Here is a 22,733-nt window from a genome sequence, read left to right on the forward strand (position 1 = left end):
CCTGAGGATGTGGAGGAGTGTGTGACTGACAGGTCTGAATCCATTTGATAAGAGATTGATAGATGTCTGATGGGAGTGGAGTGAATAGAGCAACTTATGAGCCTGGTTAGTGTAGTTGTAGGCTATGATATTAAGCAGTACATTCATGACCTTGACTAGTTGTGAAAGGCTGTTGACCTCCTTGCACCACTGCATTGAAGCTTGACCCCAGCTTTGACCTTCACAGCTATCTGTGACCCCTGCCTTTTGAGCGATAGTGTGGAGGGCCAGGTTACCTGCAGTTGTCCATCCTGCCAACTCTTTGGATGCAGCATCCAGAAACCCTGGATTCCACTGTTCAGTGCAGTGCCATTCTTTACTATGTCTGGTCACATTCACTTGCTGTATAACTGCAAGTACCTGCTCCCAGTGCACAATCCTCTTTAAGCTGCTCTGGATAGTTTAATTGGTTATGAGCACAGGCTTTGGCTTTGACTCTCATTCTCTATTACTATACTAGTTTCTGTGTTTCACGATTATCATTGTTTCTGAAAAGGGCTTTTTTTTATCATTCTGGCAATCTAGTGACCTCCTGAGCGAAAATGCCTGAAGTGGATATTGAATATCCTGCCAATGATCACCCAAACTTGAGTGTGGCCACTTGGATGAGACACTTAAAGGATCCTACAGTGATGTGAGGAATGGTGGAAAAAGAGCTATTTATTTGGTTGGTGTCACTGGTTGGTAACATTTACAGTCAGAAGATTGAGGGCTCACATTCGATTTCAGAGAGACACAAAATGAGAACACCTCCACGAAGAATTGGTGCTACGCTGTAATGAGAGAAACATCATCCTTCAAATGAGATAATGACCTCAATTCCTGTCTGTTCGGGTGGATCTAAAGGTTTCCATTGGACTTAATCTGGTTGTTACAGAACCACCTCAGCTGCCATTTGCTATATCAGTGAATGCTCTGCTCTTTAAGGTATCTTGAGTTTGTACCTATTTTCTGATCAACTTGTTCAGCAAAGTAATGACACACCTCTGGAACCCATGGGACTTGAATCAGGGACACTACCACTGTGTCACATGATCCCAATCTTGAGGTTGGAAATTGAGTGAAATAATAGGTGGCTCAGTGGTTAGCACTGTTTCCTGCACTGATTCACAGCACCAAGGTCCCAGGTTCGATTCCAGCCTTGGGCGACTGTGGAGTTTGCACATTCTCCCCGTGTCTGCGTGGGTTTCCTCTGGGTGTTTCAGTTTCCTCCCACAGTCCAAAGATGTGCAGGTCAGGTAAATTGGCCATGCAAAATTGCCCGTAGTGTTAGGTGCATTAGTCAGAGGGAGATGAGTCTGGGTGGGTTACTCTTTGGAGGGTCAGTGTGGACTTGTTGGGCTGAAGGGCCTGTTTCCACACTGCAGGTAATCTAACCTAAAATGCAAATCATTCTGTAACTCTGCTTAACATGTAGGCCCTCAGAAAGAGTATTTGTGGAGTGGATTTCTCTGACATCGGATTATTTTCTGACTGGTTTCTTCGAGTGATTAAAACTAGATTTTAGAAAGAAATACATGCAAATTCTTAGGGGGTGTGAGGAGTAGATAGAGAGAAATGTTTCCCCTTGAGAGATTACATAAGAACTGCGTCCCTGGTTACTAAAGAGCAGGAGATGATTTGAGGACATTTACTTTCACCCAGGATGGTGAGAATGTAGAACTCGCTGATTATAAGCATGCTGGACGTGGGAACCACCAGATATTTGAAAGCTGTTTAGATGAGAATTTGAAACTCTATAGCATGTAAGGCTACAGGCTCGAACATGGGATTAGAATAGATGAGCAGTGTTGACACCAATGAGCCAAAGCATCTCTTTCTGTGTTAGAAAATTTCTATGACTAAGATACGGGGGTAAGCCATCTTTCCCCAGTGGCCTGCCTGAAATGGGCATCTGCAGATTAAAGTGACCAGTTTGCAGCTCTGGGCAGCTCTGTCTGTCTCTCTCTGATGATGCTGGCAGTCCTGTTCTGTAAGAGGTTGATATTTTTAAAATTACCTTTGTTGATATAAATCACTTCAAACCTGCTAGAGAGAGACAGCAGCCCTGGGCCAGGAATCAAGTCCAAATAATAACAACCAAAAGTAGTAACTGAGTGAATGAAACATTTTACCAACTTCCTTACAGTAGTTAAATAGATATTGCATCCCCAGACAGCAGTGGAATGTTTTGTCTGGCCAGGAAAACCAGTTGGAAATGGCACATTTTGTGCAGCTATAAACACTTCCACCAGAGTCTCTATAAAAAAAACTCAGCATCCATAGCTCTGGCTTCATTACGCAGCATGGCTTTAGGTAAGGAGCAAGCAGTATAACAACAGAGGTGTGGATTTTTAATTTCAGCTTAAATTGCAATATTTGAATGTGGTGGGTAAAAAGTACAACTTATTGCATGGTTGGATGTATGTTGCAATAGTGTAAGACATGGCTGGGTTTAAGTTGCATCAACTCAGAGGAAATGTGGGTGTAAATTGCAATAATTTAGTGCAAATTTGTGAGGTTGTGCTGTCAATTCTCATTGAATTGGAGTTGTGACTTTGCTCCGAAAGCTAAAACGGAACGTTTTCACCGAGGAGGTAACTCAGTATCTGCTGAATTATCCTCAGTGCTGGGAGCTGAAGTTTTACACTGGCCCCTATGGTGTTTCAACTCTGCAGAATGAGCAAATCCTGATACTTCGGCCAGTTAGCAATAATTACTGAGACAGCAAGGAGCTTTGCAGCTGTACTTTGGTGGAGGTGATGTGGGACTGGTTAATGAGGGTTAAAATTGAATGAGCAATCTGCTGGGAATATAATGTGATAACAATCTGCCAGACTGGGAGATGAATATTTCCAGGACAACCTGCCTTTATTATTCCTGATCTAATTCGAGTGGATGGAAACTGATTTTTCTCATTTATCAGGATCACAGTTACACCCTGGACTGGGATCAGCACAGTCACAGACAACAAAACCCATTGCTCCCTGTCTTCTCTGTGGAGATTTCAGAGGGAAATGATTAAAGCAAGGAAGTGGAGCAAAGAAACTTCAAATTCCTTTAACTTTAGAAAATTTAGTACAAACCCCTACCTAATGCTTTTGAAAAGTGTTATGATTTCAGTTGTGTTGACATCAGGAATCTTTGAGGTCAACTTGAGAGGACAGACAGCATCACCAACAGCACCCCATCAGCACTGACCCTCCAACAGAGCGGCACTCCCTCAGCAGTGATCCTCCGACAGAGCGGCACTCCCTCAGCACTGACCCTCTGACAGAGGGGCACTCCCTCAGCCCTGACCCTCCAACAGAGCGGCACTCCCTCAGCACTGACCCTCCGACAGAGCGGCACTCCCTCGGCACTGACCCTCCGACAGTGCGGCACTCTTTCAGCCCTGACCCTCCGACAGAGCGGCACTCCCTCAGCACTGACCCTCCGACAGAGCGGCACTCCCTCAGCACTGACCCTCCGACAGAGCGGCACTCCCTCAGCACTGACCCTCCGACAGAGCGGCACTCCCTCAGCCCTGACCCTCCAACAGAGCGGCACTCCCTCAGCACTGACCCTCCGACAGAGCGGCACTCCCTCAGCAGTGACCCTCCGACAGAGCGGCACTCCCTCAGCAGTGACCCTCCGACAGAGCGGCACTCCCTCAGCCCTGACCCTCCGACAGAGCGGCAGTCTTTCAGCCCTGACCCTCCGACAGAGCGGCACTCCCTCAGCAGTGACCCTCCGACAGAGCGGCACTCCCTCAGCACTGACCCTCCGACAGAGCGGCACTCCCTCAGCACTGACCCTCCGACAGAGCGGCACCTCCTCAGCACTGACCCTCCGACAGAGCGGTACTCCCTCAGCACTGACCCTCCGACAGAGCGGCACTCCCTCAGCACTGACCCTCCGACAGAGCGGCACTCCCTCAGCACTGACCCTCCGACAGAGCGGCACTCCCTCAGCAGTGACCCTCCGACAGAGCGGCACTCCCTCAGCAGTGACCTTCCGACAGAGCGGTACTCCTTCAGCCCTGACCCTCCGACAGAGCGGCACTCCCTCAGCACTGACCCTCCGACAGAGCGGCACTCCCTCAGCAGTGACCCTCCGACAGAGCGGCACTCCCTCAGCACTGACCCTCCGACAGAGCGGTACTCCTTCAGCCCTGACCCTCCGACAGAGCGGCACTCCCTCAGCACTGACCCTCCGACAGAGCGGCACTCCCTCAGCACTGACCCTCCGACAGAGCGGCACTCCCTCAGCTCTGACCCTCCGACAGTGCGGCACTCCCTCAGCACTGACCCTCCGACAGTGTGCCACTCCCTCAGCACTGACCCTCCGACAGTGCGGCACTCCCTCAGCACTGACCCTCCGACAGTGCGCCACTCTCTCAGCACTGACCCTCCGACAGAGCGCCACTCTCTCAACACTGACCCTCCGACAGTGCGGCACTCCCTCAGCACTGACCCTCCGACAGTGCGGCACTCCCTCATCACTGACCCTCCGACAGAGCGCCACTCTCTCAGCACTGACCCTCCGACAGAGCGGCACTCCCTCAGCACTGACCCTCCGACAGAGCGGCACTCCCTCAGCACTGACCCTCCGACAGTGCGGCACTCCCTCAGCACTGACCCTCCGACAGTGCGGCACTCCCTCAGCACTGACCCTCCGACAGTGCGCCACTCTCTCAGCACTGACCCTCCGACAGAGCGCCACTCTCTCAACACTGACCCTCCGACAGTGCGGCACTCCCTCAGCACTGACCCTCCGACAGTGCGGCACTCCCTCATCACTGACCCTCCGACAGAGCGCCACTCTCTCAGCACTGACCCTCCGACAGAGCGCCACTCTCTCAACACTGACCCTCCGACAGTGCGGCACTCCCTCAGTACTGGCCCTCTGACCTTGCCACACTCCCAAAATACTGGAGCTCCGACAGAGCTGCACTCCCTCAGTACTGGCCTCTGATGGAGCCGCACACCCAAAATACTGACCTCCGATGGTGCAGCGCTCCCTCAGCACTGACCCTCCAACAGAGCCGCACTGCCTCAGCGCTGACCCTCTGACAGTGCAGCACTCCCTCAGCACTGACCCTCTAACAGAACTGCGCTCCTTCAGTGCTGACCCTCTGACAGAGATGTATTCCTTATTATTGCACTGAAACAACAGGTAGGATTATGTTGAAATGTGGAGACCAGGGAAACATTCCTGAAGTAGAGCTTATGCTCAAAACGTTGACTCTCCCGCTGCTCGGATGCTGCCTGGCCGGCTGTGCCTGTCCAGCACCCCAGTTTTGACATATCTTGAAATGTGGAGACCGGGGTGAGTACAGAGCCTTTTGGTTCAGTGACGCTGATATGGGGAATGCATGATTTTTAACTCTAACCTTAGGCACAAGTACAACTAGCTGTCTGGACTGTCCTCCCTGCATCTTCCTACATCTCTCATATTGTTCCTTTAAGATGCCCTGAAAAGCAACCAGCTTCTGCTTACTTAGTAAGTAACTGAGCTGTAAATGATAACAAGGCTGAACATCATCTTGGGAGTTGAGAAAATTGGAGCTGGGACTGTGTCTGGGTCCTGAGCCAATTCCTGGAGGCTAAATTAGAAATTTTGACCTTGGAGAGTCCACTGTCATCATCAGCGGGAGGTCAGAGGTCCGCCAGGTCAAGGAGCAGCGAGTTGCTGTGAAGGGTAAGTAACTGAGAGGGGCCATTGACAGGAAAGTGCCCCCTCAGCCACGTTCTTAACAAGGTAAATACGCCATGGATTCGTGGGTGAGAGTAAGACTCAGCCTCATGCCTAGGTGGGTCTGTCCGGAGTACTGGCCTGCTACTGGTGCGTGTGTCTCATGGCAGTCAGACCTTACATCTAAGCACTGGTATGACAGTAATGTTATCCAGAACCTTCTGGTTAATGTTCTGGGGAAATGGGTGGCACGGTAGCATAGTGGCAGGGAGCTAGGTGCAATTCTAGCCGTGTGTGTGTGTGTGTGTGTGTGTGTGTATAGTTCACACGTTCTCTATGGGTTTCTGCTGGGTCCTCTCGTTTCTTCCCATAGTCTGAATACGTGCAGGTGAGGTGGCTTCATGGCCTCGTAGTATCCAGGGCTCTGCAGGCTGGGTGGGTGAGCACAGTAGAAACCCTGTGTAGCATTGCAGGGATGGACGTGATGCTGTTTGGAGGATCAGTGCAGATTCGATGGGCCGAATGGCCTCTTGCTGCACTGTGGGTATTGGTTAAAATAAAACATCTGGAATAAATGGTGACTGTGTAGCCACTGTCAATTGTCATTTAAAGAAAAACCATCAAGTTCACTGATGACCTTTTTAGGGAAGGAAATCTGCCATCTTTATCTGGTCTGGCCTACATGTGACTTCAGACCCATGTGAATGCAGTTGCCTCTTAGCCGCCCTCTGGAGAAAGACAATAAGTGCTGGCCTGGTCAGTGTTCCCCAACCTAATGAATGAAATTAGAAAATCTGAAGGCTCTCTTCATAAACTTCATGGGCTGTGCAGCCCTCCCTATCGGGCCTATCCCGAAAGGAGCTGGAGAGGGAAATCAGAGACTCTCTGTGAAGTTGGTCTACCTTGAGATCTTTAAAGATCTATCATTGCCCTTTCTGAGGTACCTGCTCGTTTGTTCTACATGGAGAAACGATGAAGAGAATATTCCAGAAATAGATTAAAGGTTCAGATTAGATTCCCTACAGTGTGGAAACAGGTCCTTCATCCCAACAAGTCCATACCGACCCTCTGAAGAGTAACCCACCCTGACTAATGCACCTAACAACTATGGACAATTTAGCATGGCCCATTCACTTTACCTGCACATCTTTGGAATGTGGGAGGAAACCGGAGCACCCGGAAGAAACCCACGCAGACACAGGGAGAACGTGCAAACTCCACACGGACAGTTGCCTGAGGGTGGAATCAAAGTGGGGACCCTGGTGCTATGTGGCAACAGTACTAACCACTGAGCCACCGTGCCGCCCCTTAATACTTTAATATCTCAGATGTGAAAGCAGAAGGAATCATTAGTAGGTTTGTGAAGGAGGTAAGGAAGGAGGAACAGCTCTCAGAGTCAGTGAGCCAAACGATGTGATCTAATACAGAAACAAAACACCGCAGATGCCAGAAATCTGAATTAAGAACAGTAAGGGCTGGAAGTTTTCAGCTAGGTAGGCAGCCTCTGTGGAAAGAGAAACACGATAGTCCTAACCTGCTCTGCCTGCCAACCTGTCACGGATCTCGAGCATTTCCTGTTTCTATGACCAATCGGGTAATTGACAAATGAATAAGAAGTGAAGAAAATTATTTTCTATGCAGGTTTTTCTCTATTCTAATTAGAAAGAAACAAGTTTCTACACGCTAAAAGTTTCAAGGGGTCTGGACAGAGTATGGAGTTTGAGAGAGGGAATCAAGCCAGGATTTTCTTGAATGGCAGAGTAGACTTGATGGACCACTGCCTGCTTCTAGTTTCTATGTTACTGTAACTCCCAAAGTGGATAAGATTAGATTCCCTACAGTGTGGAAATAGGCCCTTTGGCCCAACAAGTCCACAATGACCCTCCGAAGAGCAACCCACCCAGACCCATTCCCCTTTGACTAATGGACCTAACACTATGGGCAATTTAGCATAGCCAATTCACCTAACCTGCACATCTTTGGACTGTGGGAGGAAACCGGGGCACCCGGAGGAAACCCACACAGACACAGGGAGAACGTGCAAACTCCAACCAAACAGTTGCCCAAGGCGGGAATTGAACCCGGGTCTCTGGCGCTGTGAGGCAGCAGTGCTAACTGCTGAGCCACCATGCCGCCCTTCACAGTTTCCCACGTTACATTCTGGCTGTTGTAATCTGGAACACTGTCCCTGAAAGAACAGTGGGAGCATCCTGTGGCCTTTCAAACGAAAATCCAATAAATACATGAAGCAGAAAGCAGTAGGGTCATGGGAAGAGAGCAGGGAAGCGGGATTGATCCTCCACCAAAGCTAACACAAGTGCAGTGGGCTGAATGGCCTATCATTCCACAATTTTACTCCATCAGTGTGGTGAAATTGGCTCCAGTCTGTCTGGATTGGGAGAATGAGATCCCCACTTTCCAAAGATAATGGGTAATATTGTATTGACCGTGGAATTCAGCAGCAGGCTCAGCTTCTGATGGCTGCTGCAATCATCTAGTCTGTCTTTATCCTGGCAACATGTTGGAGAATGGCTCTATTAAAGGGACTTGCTGCTTGTGAAGGAGGTGCTGTGTTTCAAGTGGCAGTGGAGCTTTGAACCAACACAGTGGGGGTTGTACTGATGTTTGAATACTATTGACCAGGGACCCAGTGCGTTTTGGTAGTTACAAGGATGTGTCTGCAGTAAATTCATTCCTGATTTGTATTGTAAAGCATTATTTTGCTTCCGGCCTTTTGTTAGAAAAGCCTTGGATTGTGGTCAGACCACTTTGGGCAGTAGGATATACAAATTCCCAGATTGTATCTATTGGAGTGTTTTGACAATGGCTGTTTGACAAATGCAGCTTTGTGTTTTGTAAAATCAAGGGCTACTTGTTTGGAGCATTTTGACAGCCCAGTTTGTATATTTATTTTAGGTTTTGATGACTTTTTGCTCTTCCTTTAGAACAAAGATAAACCCAGACATATCCAGAAGGTCTGAGGTTTAATTTCTGTTGTGTGTCAACACTGGCAAGATGCCCCACAGATTATAAGGGGAGGAATGTTGGTTAAAAGATAATATCAGATAAGCCTGACTAATAATCCGATACACCCTGGGCATCCATCTTGGCTGAAAAATGTTCCCTTACTGGTTTGAAATCTGATTCAATGTTTGCTCACGTATCTTGTCAACACCAGCTAACTGAATGAATTGATTCGTTTAAAATGTCCAAACTGGCTGAAAGAAAGCTGCAAGTTTGAGGAATGGAATGAGTAAAGAGTTTAGTGATTTAGACCATGAGCAGACGTAGGCAGTTCGGCCCCTCAACTCTGCTCTGCTGTTAAATGTGACCATCTGCTCATCCTCAATTCCTCTTTCCTGCTTTATTCCCTCTATCCCTTGATTCCCTTGCTGATTAAATATGCCTTGAATATGCATAAAACTCAGCCTTGACAGCTCTCTGTCATTCCACAGATTCACTAACCTCAGAGAGAAAAGAATTACTCTTTGTCTTTCTCTTATTTTGTAGTTATACCCTCTGGTCCTAGACTTTTTCATAATGGGTAACAAGCTCTCCATATCTACTCTGTTAAGTGCCCTGAAGAATCTTACATGTTTCAATAAGGTCTCCTCTCATTCCCTTAAACTCCAATGAGCAGAGCTTGGGCTAATTTCCCAGGAGTGTCAGAGTTTGAGGGGTAACCTTCATAGAGGTTTATAAAACCATGAGGGACAAGGATAGGATGAATAGCCAAAGCCTTTTTCCCAGGTTAGGGGAGTCCAGAGCTAGAGGGCGTAGATTTAAGGTGAGTGGGAAAGACATAAAAGGGACCTAAGGGGCAACTTTTTCACGTAGACCGTGTGTGTATGTGTGTGTGTATATGTGTGTGTGTGTGGAATGAGCTGGTTGGGGGGGAAACCTACTTCAGTATCAACCCACTCCAACCCCTTCAAACTGTGCATGCTTCAAGTGGAGTTTAAAAGTAGGGAGATTATGCTGCAGCTGTATAGGGTGTTGGTAAGATTAGATTAGATTCCCTACACTATGGAACAGGCTCTTCGGCCCACTGAAGAGTAACTCAACCAGACCCATTCCCCACATTTACCCCTGACTAATGCACCTAACACTACGGGCAATTTAGCATGGCCAATTCACCTAACCTGCACATCTTTGGATTGTGGGAGGAAACCGGAGCACCCGGAGGAAACCCATGTAGACCCGGGGAGAATGTGCAAACTCCACACAGACAGTCACTTGAGGCTGGAATCAAACCTGGGTTTCTGGCATTGTGAGGCAGCAGTGCTAACCACTGAGCCAGCATGCCACCCCAACTGGAGTAGTGTGAACAGTTTTGGTCTCCTTACCTGAGAAAGGATGTGGAAGGGGTGCAGAGGAGGTTCACCAGGTTGATTCCAGAGTTGAGAGGGTTGGCTTATGAGGAGAGATTGAGCAGACTGGGAATATGCTCATTGGAATTCAGAAGAAAGTGGTGGATCTTGTAGAAACATAAAATTATGAAAGGGAATAGATAACAGAAAAACAGGGAGGTTGTTTCCACTCATGGGTGAAATTCAGAGTAGGGGGCATGGCCTCAAAATAAGGGGAGCAGATTTGGGACTTCTTCCCCCGAAGGGTTATGAGTCTGTGGAATTCCCTGCCCAGTGAAACAGTCGCAGCTTCCTTGTTGAATGTTCTTAAGGCAAAGATAGATTTTTGAAACAGTAAAGAAATTAAAAGTTATGGGGAGCAGGCGGGTAATTGGAGATGAAGCCACAAAAAGATCAGTCATGAAGAGCAGGCTTGGTGGTGCCAGATGACCTACTCCTGCTCCTAATTCTTACATTCTTATGTAATAGAAACCCAAATTGTCTCAGCCTCTCATCCCAGAGGCCAATCAAGTGAACCTTCACTGTACTGCCATCCAAGCATATCCTTCACTGAGTATGGAGACCAGAGTGGACATAGTACTTTAAATTTGGTCTCACTGATGACCAGTGTAATTTCAGCAAGTCCTCCTTATGTGCACACTCCAGTCCTCAAGATAAAGATGTCCATTTTTTTTCTAATGTCTTACTGACCCTGCAAGCTTACTCTGTTCCTTCTACCAATGCACCATCTGAACATCAATGTTTACAAGTATCATGTCTAAAGTATCATTCACAGCTCAGAGAGAGTGTCCTCACCTTGTGTACTACCCCAGAACAAGACAAACAACAGTATAGCACAGCACAGGAACAGGCCCTTCGGCCCACCAAGACTGGACTGACATATGCCTTTCATAATACAAAACCTTTTGCTTATACACGGTTCATCGTCCTCTATTCCTGTTTATTCATGTATCTTCAAAATACCTCTTCAGTGTTGCTATTGTCTCTGGAAGTGCATTCCAGGCACTTACCATTCTCTGTGTATAAAGACATGCCTTTCACATCTCCTTTCAACTTTCCCCTTTTTGTCTTAAGCCTATGTCCCCTAGTAATTTTCTTCTTTGGGAAAAAGACTTTGACTCTCCATTCTATCCATTCCTTGTGTAGTTTTGTAAACTTCTTTCAGGGGCCACCCCTCATTATTCAATGGTCAAGAGAAAGCAAACTAAGTTTGTCCAATCTCTCCTCCAAACCAGGCACCCTCCAAGCCGAGCACCCTCCAAACCAGGCACCCTCCAAACCGGGCACCCTCCAAGCTGGGCACCATCCTGGTAAACTGTTCATATTCCCTGTGTAAAGCTTCCACATCCTTCTAGGGGTGTGGTGACCAGAACTGTACACAATATTTCAAATATGGCCTAATTAAAATTTGCAACATAACCTGCCAATTTTTACACTCTGACCAATGAAGGCAAGCGTGCCATATGCCGCCTTGACTGCCTTACCTGCTTGCCACTTTCAGGGAACTGCAGACCTGCGTGCCTAGATCCCACTGTGTGTTGATGCTACTAACGGTTCTGCTATTCACTGTATATGCTCCTCCTGATCTTCAAAAATGTATCACCTCGCACTTGTCTGGATTAAATTTCATCTGCCATTTCTCTGTCCAAGTCTCCAACCTATATATATATTTCTTGATGAAGGGCCTTTGCCCAAAACGCCAATTTTCCTGCTCCTCGGATGCTGCCTGACCTGTTGTGCTTTTCCAGCACCACTCTAATCTTGACTCTAATCTCCAGCATCTGCAGTACCCACTTCTGCCTGCATATATCCTATCTATATTCTTCTCATTGTCTGCAACTCCCCTAATCTTTGCGTCATCTGCAAATTTACAGGCCACTTATACTCTCTTTCAAATCATTTATCTATGACAAAGGGGTCCCAGCACAGATCCCTGCAGAAAACCACTGGTCACAGAGCTCCAGTCAGTAAAACATCCTTCCACCCCTACTCTCTGTTTTCTGTGACAGAGCCAGTTGTGTCTCCACCTTACCAGCTCACTGTGGATTCCATAGCATTTGAGCACCAAGTCTAGGTTGCTTCTCCTGTATTGAGGACCCGTGATTCCTCATCTGCCCAGTGAGGCATGAAACATTATTTAAAGAGCAGCTAAAGTTCTCCCTGGTAGCTTAACCTCTATTTATCCCTTAGACCATGACACTAAAATGTTATCTGATCATCACTGTATCTACTTTTTATGAAACTTGTACAAATTGGCAGCAGAATTTCCTTTATTGAAATAGTAACTACACTTCAAAAGTATTTTACTGGGCCCTAGATTTGTGAAAAGGAAGGCAAGGGCGAAATGATTGTATTGCCAGACCAGTAATCCAGAACGTAGACCAGTAATCCAGAACATAGACCAGTAATCCAGAACGTAGTCCAGTAATCCAGAACGTAGACCAGTAATCCAGAATGTAGTCCAGTAATCCAGAACGTAGACCAGTAATCCAGAACGTAGTCCAGTAATCCAGAATGTAGACCAGTAATCCAGAATGTAGACCAGTAATCCAGAACGTAGTCCAGTAATCCAGAACGTAGACCAGTAATCCAGAACGTAGTCCAGTAATCCAGAACGTAGACCAGCAATCCAGAATGTAGACCAGTAATCCAGAACGTAGTCCAGTAATCCAGAACGTAGACCAGTAATCCAGAACGTAGACCAGTAATCCAGAACGTAGTCCAGTAATCCAGAACGTAGTCCAGTAATCCAGAACGTAGACCAGTAATCCAGAACGTAGTCCAGTAATCCAGAACGTAGACCAGTAATCCAGAACGTAGACCAGCAATCCAGAACGTAGACCAGTAATCCAGAACGTAGTGTGGCAGTGACTTAAATCCAGATTTTGAGTTCAAATGCTAGTGCAGCTGGTGAAATTAACAGTAGTATTTTATTCCAAATTTAATCATCTGGTTTGCAAATATTCTTCAAGGGAATTAACCCTTGTGGGCGGCACGGTGGCCCAGTGGTTAGCACTGCTGCCTCACAGCGCCTGTAGACCTGGGTTCAATTCCCGACTCAGGCGACTGACTGTGTGGAGTTTGCACATTCTCCCCGTGTCTGCGTGGGTTTCCTCCGGGTGCTCCGGTTTCCTCCCACAGTCCAAAAGATGTGCGGGTCAGGTGAATTGGCCATGCTAAATTGCCGGTAGTGTTAGGTTAAAGGGGTGGATGTAGGGGTATGGGTGGGTTGCGCTTCGGCGGGTCGGTGTGGACTTGTTGGGCCGAAGGGCCTGTTTCCACACTGTAAGTAATCTAATCTAATCTAATCTAACCACCCATACCTAGTCTAGCCCACGTGTGACTCCAGACCCACAGCCGTGGTTGACTTTTAAACTCTCACTGTGTGGAGTTTGCGTGTTCTCCCCGTGTCTGCGTGGGTTTCCCCCGGGTGCTCCGGTTCACATGTCTCATTTTACTTCTAGATACTCACATTTGTTGAGGCAGAATTTTTTAAAAATTCATTCACGGGATGAAGACACCACTGGACAGGCAGCATTTATTATCCAGAGGGCAGGTAAGAGTCAACAACATTGAAGTCAGATGTAGGCCAGACCAGGATGGTAGCCTCCTTCCCTAAAGGGGAAGGAGGCTACCATCAGAAAAACCAGATGGGCTTTTCTGACAAGAAACAATGGATTCGTGGCCACCATTAGACTTGTAGTTCCAGACTTTTACTGAATTCAAATTTCATTATCTGCCATGGTGGGATTAGAATCCAGGTCACCAGAATATTACCTTGGTCTCTGGATTAACAGTTCAGCGATAATACCACTGGGACATCGTCTCACCTTAAAGGGTCAGACTGACATTAAAATGAGAGCAAAACTGTACATTACATTTTACTATATATGACTATAAAATGGTGAGAGGAGACAAACAGAGAAGGTTCAGGGAAAAGTTTTATTTGGATGTGAGGGCAGTATTTATTTTTCATCCATAATTACCCTCAAGAAGGTAGAAAGTGATAGTTCGCCATCACTTCTTGAACCACAATACTCCGTGTGACACAAATACACCAGTAGTAGCAGTTTGACAACTGATTAACTCCGTACACCTTTTCATAGAATCTCTACAGCATGGGAGCAGGTCATTTTGCCCATCAGGTCCACACCAACTGTCTGAAGAGCATCCCACCCCCACCCCCATCCTAACCTTGTACCCTGTCATTTCCCATAATGCACTTAGCCTGCACATCCCTGGACACTATGGGCAATGTGGCATGGCCAATCCACCCTAACCTGCGCATCTGTGGACTGTGGGAGGAATCCGGAGCACCCGGGGGAAACCCACGCAGACACGGGGAGAACACGCAAACTCCACACAATGAGAGTTTAAAAGTCAACCACGGCTGTGGGTCTGGAGTCACACGTGGGCCAGACTAGGTATGGGTGGTTAATTCCCTTGAAGAATATTAGCGAATCAGATGAGTAAATTTGGAATAAAATACTACTGTGAATTTCACCAGTTACAATGGGATTTGAACCAATGTCTGGAGTGAATTCACTGCCACACTATGTTCTGGATTACTGGTCTGGGGGTACGATCATTTCACCACTGTCTCGGACCCAGTTAAGTATTTTTGAAATGTCATTACTATTTCAATAAAGGAAATTCTTGCTGCCAATTTGTACAAGTTGCAACTACAATTCCTTTTTAAATAATCGAGCTGCAAGCCAGGTCTGTCTACAATCTCAAACATGCAAAGAAAACACAATGGCCTCACTCAGTGTTTACTTAACAGCACAACCATCTGACTGACTTAAAGGGAACCAGGCTAGGGAGTAGGCTAATATGGTCTGTACTGCCTAGCGCAGTGTCAGTGTGGTAAGCCTGGGGAGGGGCAAGATTGATAGTTTCATCTGTTTTATTGTGGGTAATGTTACTGGAGTCCCACATCTGGGTGCCATTATTGTCAAACTATTTCTTCACAAAGTATAGAGGCTCAACTGTACATCGCTGAGTCAAAGCCTGTGCAATTCAGTTCAATTCTAAAGTATTGTCCTTCATTGGAACCAGATTGTGCTAAAGGCTATGACATGATGGAGCACCCCACCGCCAAACACAAAAACATTGCCAGTGAAACCAAAGAGAATATTGGGGATGCCAAAGTAAACAATGATGCCAAAGAGAATGGAGAAGGAAATGCCAGTGAGGGCAAAGTGACCAGTGGCACCAAAGAAAATCCCAGTGATGCCAAGGAGAGTACCAACGGAACTCCCAGTGATACCACTGAGAACGATGCTTCCCATTGTGATGCCAAAGAAAAGACCAGCAAAAGAGATAAGAAGGTAAAGAAAGCTCTGTTTTGATACAAGCTGCCTGTGCTGTCTCACCCCCACCCCCACCCTCACAAACACAAAAGGCTATCTGAGCAAGGGAGCCACACACTTATCCTCTGCTCCAGTGCCCAGTTTTCCCTGTGGCTTTACATGTGAATGACAACACATTATTCAGATCTGACCATCTGAGCCCAGACTGACCTTCACCCAGCGTCCACGTGTTCAGTGAGAGGCTAGGGAAACAGACTCATAGACATTTTTAGCACAGAAGGAGGCCATTCAAACCATCGTTCCTGCACCATTCGCCAACGGTCTCATTATATTAATTCTATTTTCGAAGGCCTGTAGTTCTCAGGGCTATACTAACCAAGTGAATAAATACTGCTGATGTGTGGACCTGAGTTTCTGACTGGACCACCCTTTCAGGCAGTGAGTCCCAGACTCCTATCATCCTCCAGGTGAAAAAAATGTCTCAACTCTTCCCTTAACCTTCTCCTTCTTACCTGAACCCCTTGGATATTGGCTTCTAGAGACAGCATGGAAACAGATCCTTCGGTCCAACCCATCCATGCCGACCAGTTATCTTAAAGTATTTTTAGTCCCATTTGCTAGCGCTTTGCCTGTCTTCCTCCAAGACTTTCCACGGTGGCTCAGTGGTTAGCACTGCTGCCTCACATCACCAGGGATCTGGGTTCAATCCCAGCCTCAGGTGACTGTCTGTGTGGAGTTTGCACATTCTCCCCGTGTCTGCGTGGGTTTACTCCGGTTTCCTCTCACAGTCCAAAGACGTGCAGGTTAAGTGAATTGGCCAAGCTGAATTGCCTAGTGTTGGGTGCATTAGTCAGGAGTAAATGTAGGGAGGGGTGGGTTATTCTTTAGAGAGTTGGTGTGGACTTGTTGGGCCGAATGGCCTGTTTCCACACTGTAGAGAATCTGATCTATTCATATATCCATTTAGATGCTGTAATTATAGCAGCCTCTACCACTTCCTCTGGCAGCTCATTCCAAACACGCACCACCCTCTGCATAAAAACATTGCCCCTTAGGTCCCTTTTATATTTTTCCCCTCTCACCTTAAACCTATGCCCTCTAGTTCTGGACTCCCCCACCCCAGGGAAGAGACTTTGTCTATTTACCCTGTCCATGCCCCTCATGATTTTATAAACCTCTATACACTCCAGGGAAAACAGCCCCAGCCTATTCAGCCTCTCCCTGTAGCTCAAATCCTCCAACCCTGGCAACATCCTTGTAAATCTTTTCTGAACCCTTTCAAGTTTCACAAGATCCTTCTGATAGGAAGGAGACTAGAATTGCACACAGTATTCCAAAAGCGGCCTAACCAATGTCCTGTACAGCCGCAGCATGACCACTCAACTCCTATACTCAATGCTCTGACCAACTTATAGAAAAGGTGTCTTACTGTCCACCGTTATCTCTGCACCTCATAATCTTTTGCACCTCCATCAGATGTTCTCTCTATCTTTGCCACAGTCTATCTAATCTCCACTGAGACACTCCTGCCCAGGCAGCAATCCAGGTAAATCCCCTCTACACCCTGTCCGGTGACTCACATCCTTGACCGAACCACCATTTTATACAGTTCCAGCATAAACTCCCAGCTCTTGTATTCTGTCCTCGGCTAATAAAGGCAAGTACCCCACATCCTTTCAGAATTACCTTATTTACCTGCCCCGGTACCATAGGGATCTGTAGATATGTACAGCAAGGTTACTCTGACCTTCAGCACTTCCCAGTATTCTCTCAGTCACTGTGTAATACCTGGTCTAGTTAGCCCTCCCAGGTGCACTACCTCACACTTTCTGGGTGGAATTCTGTTTGCCACTGCTCTGCCTACCTGACCAGTCCATCGATATTCCCCTGTAGTTTGAGGCTATTCTCATTATTTACAGGCCGAAGGGCATGTTTCCATTCTGTAGGTAATCTAATCTAAATATCATCCTGCCCCTCATTATTATAGTTGATTCCTGATCAATATTCTGAAAATATTCAGAATTTCCCCACTCTCATCTGAATGTCAGTAACCAGGAATGGTGTACAGCCGATCCTGCCATGTCCCAGTCATAGCAACGGTACCATACTCTTATGGGTCTATCTGTGCCTTTCATATCTGTTTCATTCTTTGGGTTATTTGCATTAAAATATTGCATTGCTAAACTCCTTCATCCTTAGATTTCCTCTGCCTTTCAGACTCACTGTCATGGAGAAAGTGAGGTCTGCAGATGCTGGAGATCAAAGTTGAAACTTTATTGCTGGAACAGCACAGCAGGTCAGGCAGCATCCAGGGAACAGGAGATTCGACGTTTCGGGCACAGGCCGAAGAAGGGCCTGTGCCCTTTCCTGAAGAAGGGCCTGTGCCCGAAACGTCGAGACTCACTGTCATGTAATTCCTAATCCCGTTTCAGCTGCTCTCCCTTCTGAACTCCTTGTCACAATTCCATCCCCTGTGAGTATAATTCACCTCTACCCCAACAGCACTAGTAGGCCTCACTGTGTGAATGTTGGCCAAATTAGGCTGTCCAAATTGTTCAGGTCCTGCCTCAGCCGGAAACGGCCCCAATACCTCAAGAATCTAAAGCCCTTCCTCCTGCACTATCTCTCCAGGCACACATTCATCAGCTCTGAACTTCTATTGTCAGCTTGTGTTTTTGAATTTGAGAATTGGCCCCCGTTTGTTGGTATGTGCTATTTTGTATTTTAAAGATCTTCCAGCCCAATCTTTGGATTGTTAAAGTGAAGATATTATTTATCCTGGCTGTGGGGTCATGATCTGACTCCAGTATGTACACACACACACACACAGACGCACACACATAGACACACAGATAGACACAAACACACACAGACACAGACACACATACAGACAGACGCACAGACACAGACACTGACATGCACAGACACTCACACGCACACACAGACACACACACACACATACAGACACAGATATGCACAGACACACACACATGCACACACACACAGACATGCACACACACACACACATGCACATACAGACACAGATATGCATAGACACACACACATGCACACACACACACATGCACAGACACACACACACACACAGACACAGATATGCACAGACACACACGCGCACACACACACATGCACAGACACACACACGCACACAAACTATTTCATTCTGACCCCGAGATATCTCCACGCCCCTTAACCGAAATGGTTAGAAGCTGAAACTCTGGTTGAGCATCTCCCACTTCAGTTGTAATTGGAGGCCTTGAGATGACTAACATTCACACTATCTGTCTGGCTGAGCTAAGGTAAAGATCAAAAAGCCAGAAGTAAATGTAGGACCCTTTGACTGCATATTCCAGACCAGTGTTAAGACAGTGGGGGCTGGATTGCCAACAGAATAAATCGCCCACTCCCACCCAACAATAGTCCAAAAGCTAGAAACATGAGCGATAGATGATTGATTATCCCCCAACAACCCCAACCTGCTGGGAAACAGGAGCAGTCACTCAGCTCATGACTTCAAAGTCAGGAAGATTGAGCAGGGTGCTACTGTGAAGTGACAGTCAAGTTAGAGAGAGTAGCTCGTCAGTCACCTGCTACATGGAGGGACATTTTAATAAATCTAATAACTATTCGGGCCATTGTAAATGGCTGCAGTGGGTCCTCAGAGTAACTCTGTCCTGACTTTCTTTAACAGCAGGGAGGAGATGGCCACTCACCCAGCTCCAGCTCCAGTAGCAGCTCTTCTGACAGTGAAGGTGAAGGAAAGGCAAGTGTCGAATAATCCTTGTCCTCTTTGTGACCAGTTTCTGCATGTTATACATCCAACAAATCCGAGGCTGACACTGCAGTGCAGGAACGAAGGAGTGCTGCATTGTTGGAGGTGCCTTCTTTCAGAAAGGGCATTGAACTGAAAGTGTGTGTGTGTATGTGAGTGAGAGAGAGAGAGAGCAGGCAGTCTCACATGGCCAGTAGCTATAGTTGCGCTGGCATAGCTCAAGGATCTTTACCTTTTACATTGTCCAATGTGAGAACTTGTGATGGTCAAATTAAAGGGATAGATTGAAGAAATTGGGACTGTTCCCTTTGGAGGGAAGAAGGCTGAGAGGAGATTTGATTGAAGCTTTCAAACCATGAGCAGGCTGGATAGAGTGAAGCTGTGTCCGTTTATAAAAGAAACGAGTGCAAGGGCATAGATTTGTAAAGTGATGTGCAAACAAAGCAGGGTTAATGTGAGAAAATACATTTTCACACAGAGAGTAGTTAGAGTATGGAAGACACTGTTTGGAAATGTGGTGGAGGCAGGTTCAATCGAGGCATTCAAGAGGGCCACTGGATGGTTTTCGGACAGTAATAGTGTGCAGGATGGGGGAAAAGGCAGGAGATTGACTCTAAATGATAGAGCTGATGCATGCATGATGGGCCAAATGGCCTCCATCTGCATCACAATAATACTGCGAATCTGTGAAATTTAGTTGCAATACCCTCAGTCCCTTCATTCACCTCATTAATATTCTGAACCATGAAATAGTTTACGTTTGAGTAGTACAGACATTGATATATTATCATTGTCATATCAATATTCACTTTAGTTTTATTTTGTCTGACCAAAACATACAGTGCAAGTTGAACTGGTGGAGAGATGATCTGGTGGTGTTATCACTGGGACCTTAATCCAGGGACCCAGGTTCAAATCCCACTATGCTCGATGTGAAAAAAGCCTGGTGTTAAAACTCTAATGATGACCATGAATCAATTGTTGGAAAAACCCATGTGGTTTACTAATGCCTTTAGGGAAGGAAACTGCCATCTTTATGTGGTCTGGCCTCCATGTGACTCCAGACTGACAGCAATGTGGTTGACTCTTAACTGCCCTCTGGGCAATTAGGGACAGGGCAATAAATGTTGGCCTGGCCAGTGACACCCTCATCCCATGAATTAATTTAAAAAAACTAAAGTTCCAAGAAACAGGTAATCTGGAGTTAAAATCTGCAGAGATTTTCTGAAAAGAAACCAAATGTTGGAAAGTGATTGCCTGAGTCTTTCCACTGATTGTGAAATAAACTGTTTTATTAAACGATAAATTAGCTGTGCTCAGTTCAGCAGGGACCAGGGGCCAAATGATAGTTGTGTTTGTGATTTGTCTTGATGGAGTGGGCACCCTTCTGTTATAAAGCATAGAACATAGGACATTACAGTACAGGCCCTTCGGCCCTCGATGTTGCACCGACCTGCAAAATTAATCCGATGCCCATCTAATCTACACTGTTCCATTACTATCGATATGTAAGTCCAATGCCCGTTTACGTGCCCTTCTCTTCATTTAATTAATGACGGGTCCTCATTTTGGTTTCATTTCATTAACAGCTCAGATGTGGAGAGAGAAAGAAAAAAGTGAAGCAAGTTAAAGGGACCAAGGGAGAGAGCGACAAAGGGGAATGCAAGCACTAACAGCAGCGAAGAACCTGGAGGAAATGTTTAAAAATGATTTTGCTATTTTCTCTTGGCACCTTTATATTTTAGATTAATCTTTGCCCGCTTGGTTCGAGGTCCTCTACTTCTGTTCACTGTCCTTGACCAGCCTGAGGAGAACTGTTCAGAATGTACACAGAGTCATTCAGGAACTTGCACATCAGTTCATTCTAGAATTATGAGCAGATGAGTTAGGGGCTCAGAGTTGGCCATTCAGCCTCTCGTGCATGCTATGCTGTTTGATGAGATCACGGCTGGTAGTGGCCTCGCATCCATTTTTCTGCCTGGCCCAGTACCAGTTCTCTCCTTCATTAGGGAGGATCTCTACCTCTGGGCTCGAAACGATAAATGGTACTGCCTCCATCACACTCTGGGCAAGAGAGTTCCACATCGTCTTCATCCACTGAGGGAAAATAATCTCTTCAATCCTCCTTTGAAAGGAAGACCTCTTATCGTTTAAGCAGTGTCTCCTGTTTATGGCCTTTCTGACCAGATCCTCTCACTCTATTCTGGAGCTTAATTCATTGACCTGCAGCTGCCTGGGCCCTAAACCCAGGAACTCTCTCCCCAAATCCCTCTAATTTTTTTCTTTAAAATGCTTCCATGACCAGGTTTCCCCAACGTCCTATTGCAGAATTTGTTTGTTTAAGAACACCCCTGTGAAGCGAAATGACTTTTTTCATTGTAAGCAGAGATACATTTATATTGTATGTTGCCATTGTAAGTCTTGAGACAGAATGCTGTTGTATTAAAGAGATGTCAGATCTGATTTAGCGTTGGTAAATTCTTCAGTCACACACTGGGTTTAACTAGTAAAATGTATGATCCAACTATGACTATCCCTATTGAAATGCCAATCTGTACCATCACCAACGGCACCAAAAGAAATTTCCTCTGATTTAAAATAACGAACATTTTCCTGATGGCACCTGTCTTTTAAATGGAAAATTCTTCTGACAAAATGGTTTATAATCCCAACTGATGTTACTATTGGACAAATCCAATCCCAGGTTGAAATCTGGCTTGATAGATCATTTTTTTCACTTGGTATGGTGGACTTTCACTGAAACATAAGAACAATGTATTTGATTTAAACAATAAATGAGGGGTTTATTCCACAAAAAAAAGATAATAAAGCAAGAATCAAGCTGTTTACATATAACACATTGGAAAAATTTCAAAACATACGGCACAACACATTCCCATCAATTCCAATGCTGTCACTTTGTAGATCAAATTCCAGAAAGAGTTTCCTTTTCTATCTATGGTTTTGATTTAGTTGTTTCTTTCAATTCCTGATTTAGACAGCTTGATAGCCTTTTCCTTGATTATTTTCACAATTGAGTTTAAACCTTTTCGGATTCAAATACCCACTTAAGGATTCTAACCAAACACTCCAGTCTGGAATTTTCAAACTGAAGGCCTTACATCAGAAATCTTATTTCTTAACCCTTACCTCCTTTCACCAGGAGAAACTGCTTTTGCATCTCACCCCAGCCTGGTAGCTGTAAGAAACACTTTCCAATCTGTGGGATTTTCTGAAGCAAAAATGACTTCTTGTTTCTTCTAAACCAAAAGCAACTCATAATTTTAAAGGATTCACATTATCAATCTGTCACTTGATCTCTGACTTACTGGTTTAAAATTATACCTCCAAAACAAAACTGATAAGTTAATTATTAAGCCCCTTCATATGCAGACCAAAACCCACATACCACTGGTTCAAAATCCAAACTCTCAAAAATAAATGATATTTATATCTATATAATTGAAACACCTTACATTGCAACAAATTTTATCAAAATGTAGAGAAGAGGAAGAAGCCCAAAGATTAGGGGGGGTGGGGGTGGGGGCGGGGGGGGGGGGGGGGGGG

General features: G+C 46.0%; 1 protein-coding gene across 6 annotated transcripts; it reads left to right on the forward strand.

The window, feature by feature from the left end:
- Positions 1-823: 823 nt before the first annotated feature.
- On the forward strand, positions 824-21,629 carry LOC122542902 (uncharacterized). 6 transcript variants are annotated; one of them, XM_043681040.2, is made up of 4 exons: positions 824-966; positions 15,123-15,394; positions 19,086-19,157; positions 20,756-21,629. In XM_043681040.2, exons 2-4 carry the CDS (start codon positions 15,143-15,145, stop codon positions 20,837-20,839), a joined length of 408 nt encoding a protein of 135 aa, XP_043536975.2. In that variant the 5' UTR covers positions 824-966; positions 15,123-15,142; the 3' UTR covers positions 20,840-21,629. The 6 variants fall into 6 exon arrangements, with proteins under 6 accessions (XP_043536975.2, XP_043536972.2, XP_043536973.2 ...); XM_043681037.2 differs by lacking the exon at positions 824-966 and adding an exon at positions 2,310-2,334; XM_043681038.2 differs by lacking the exon at positions 824-966 and adding an exon at positions 2,310-2,334 and having other exon boundaries at positions 19,089-19,157.
- Positions 21,630-22,733: the final 1,104 nt, after the last annotated feature.

Source organism: Chiloscyllium plagiosum, unplaced genomic scaffold, assembly GCF_037043375.1.
Source record: "Chiloscyllium plagiosum isolate Xiang-an unplaced genomic scaffold, Cpla_swu_hap1 HiC_scaffold_47, whole genome shotgun sequence".
Taxonomy (NCBI): Eukaryota; Metazoa; Chordata; class Chondrichthyes; order Orectolobiformes; family Hemiscylliidae; genus Chiloscyllium; species Chiloscyllium plagiosum.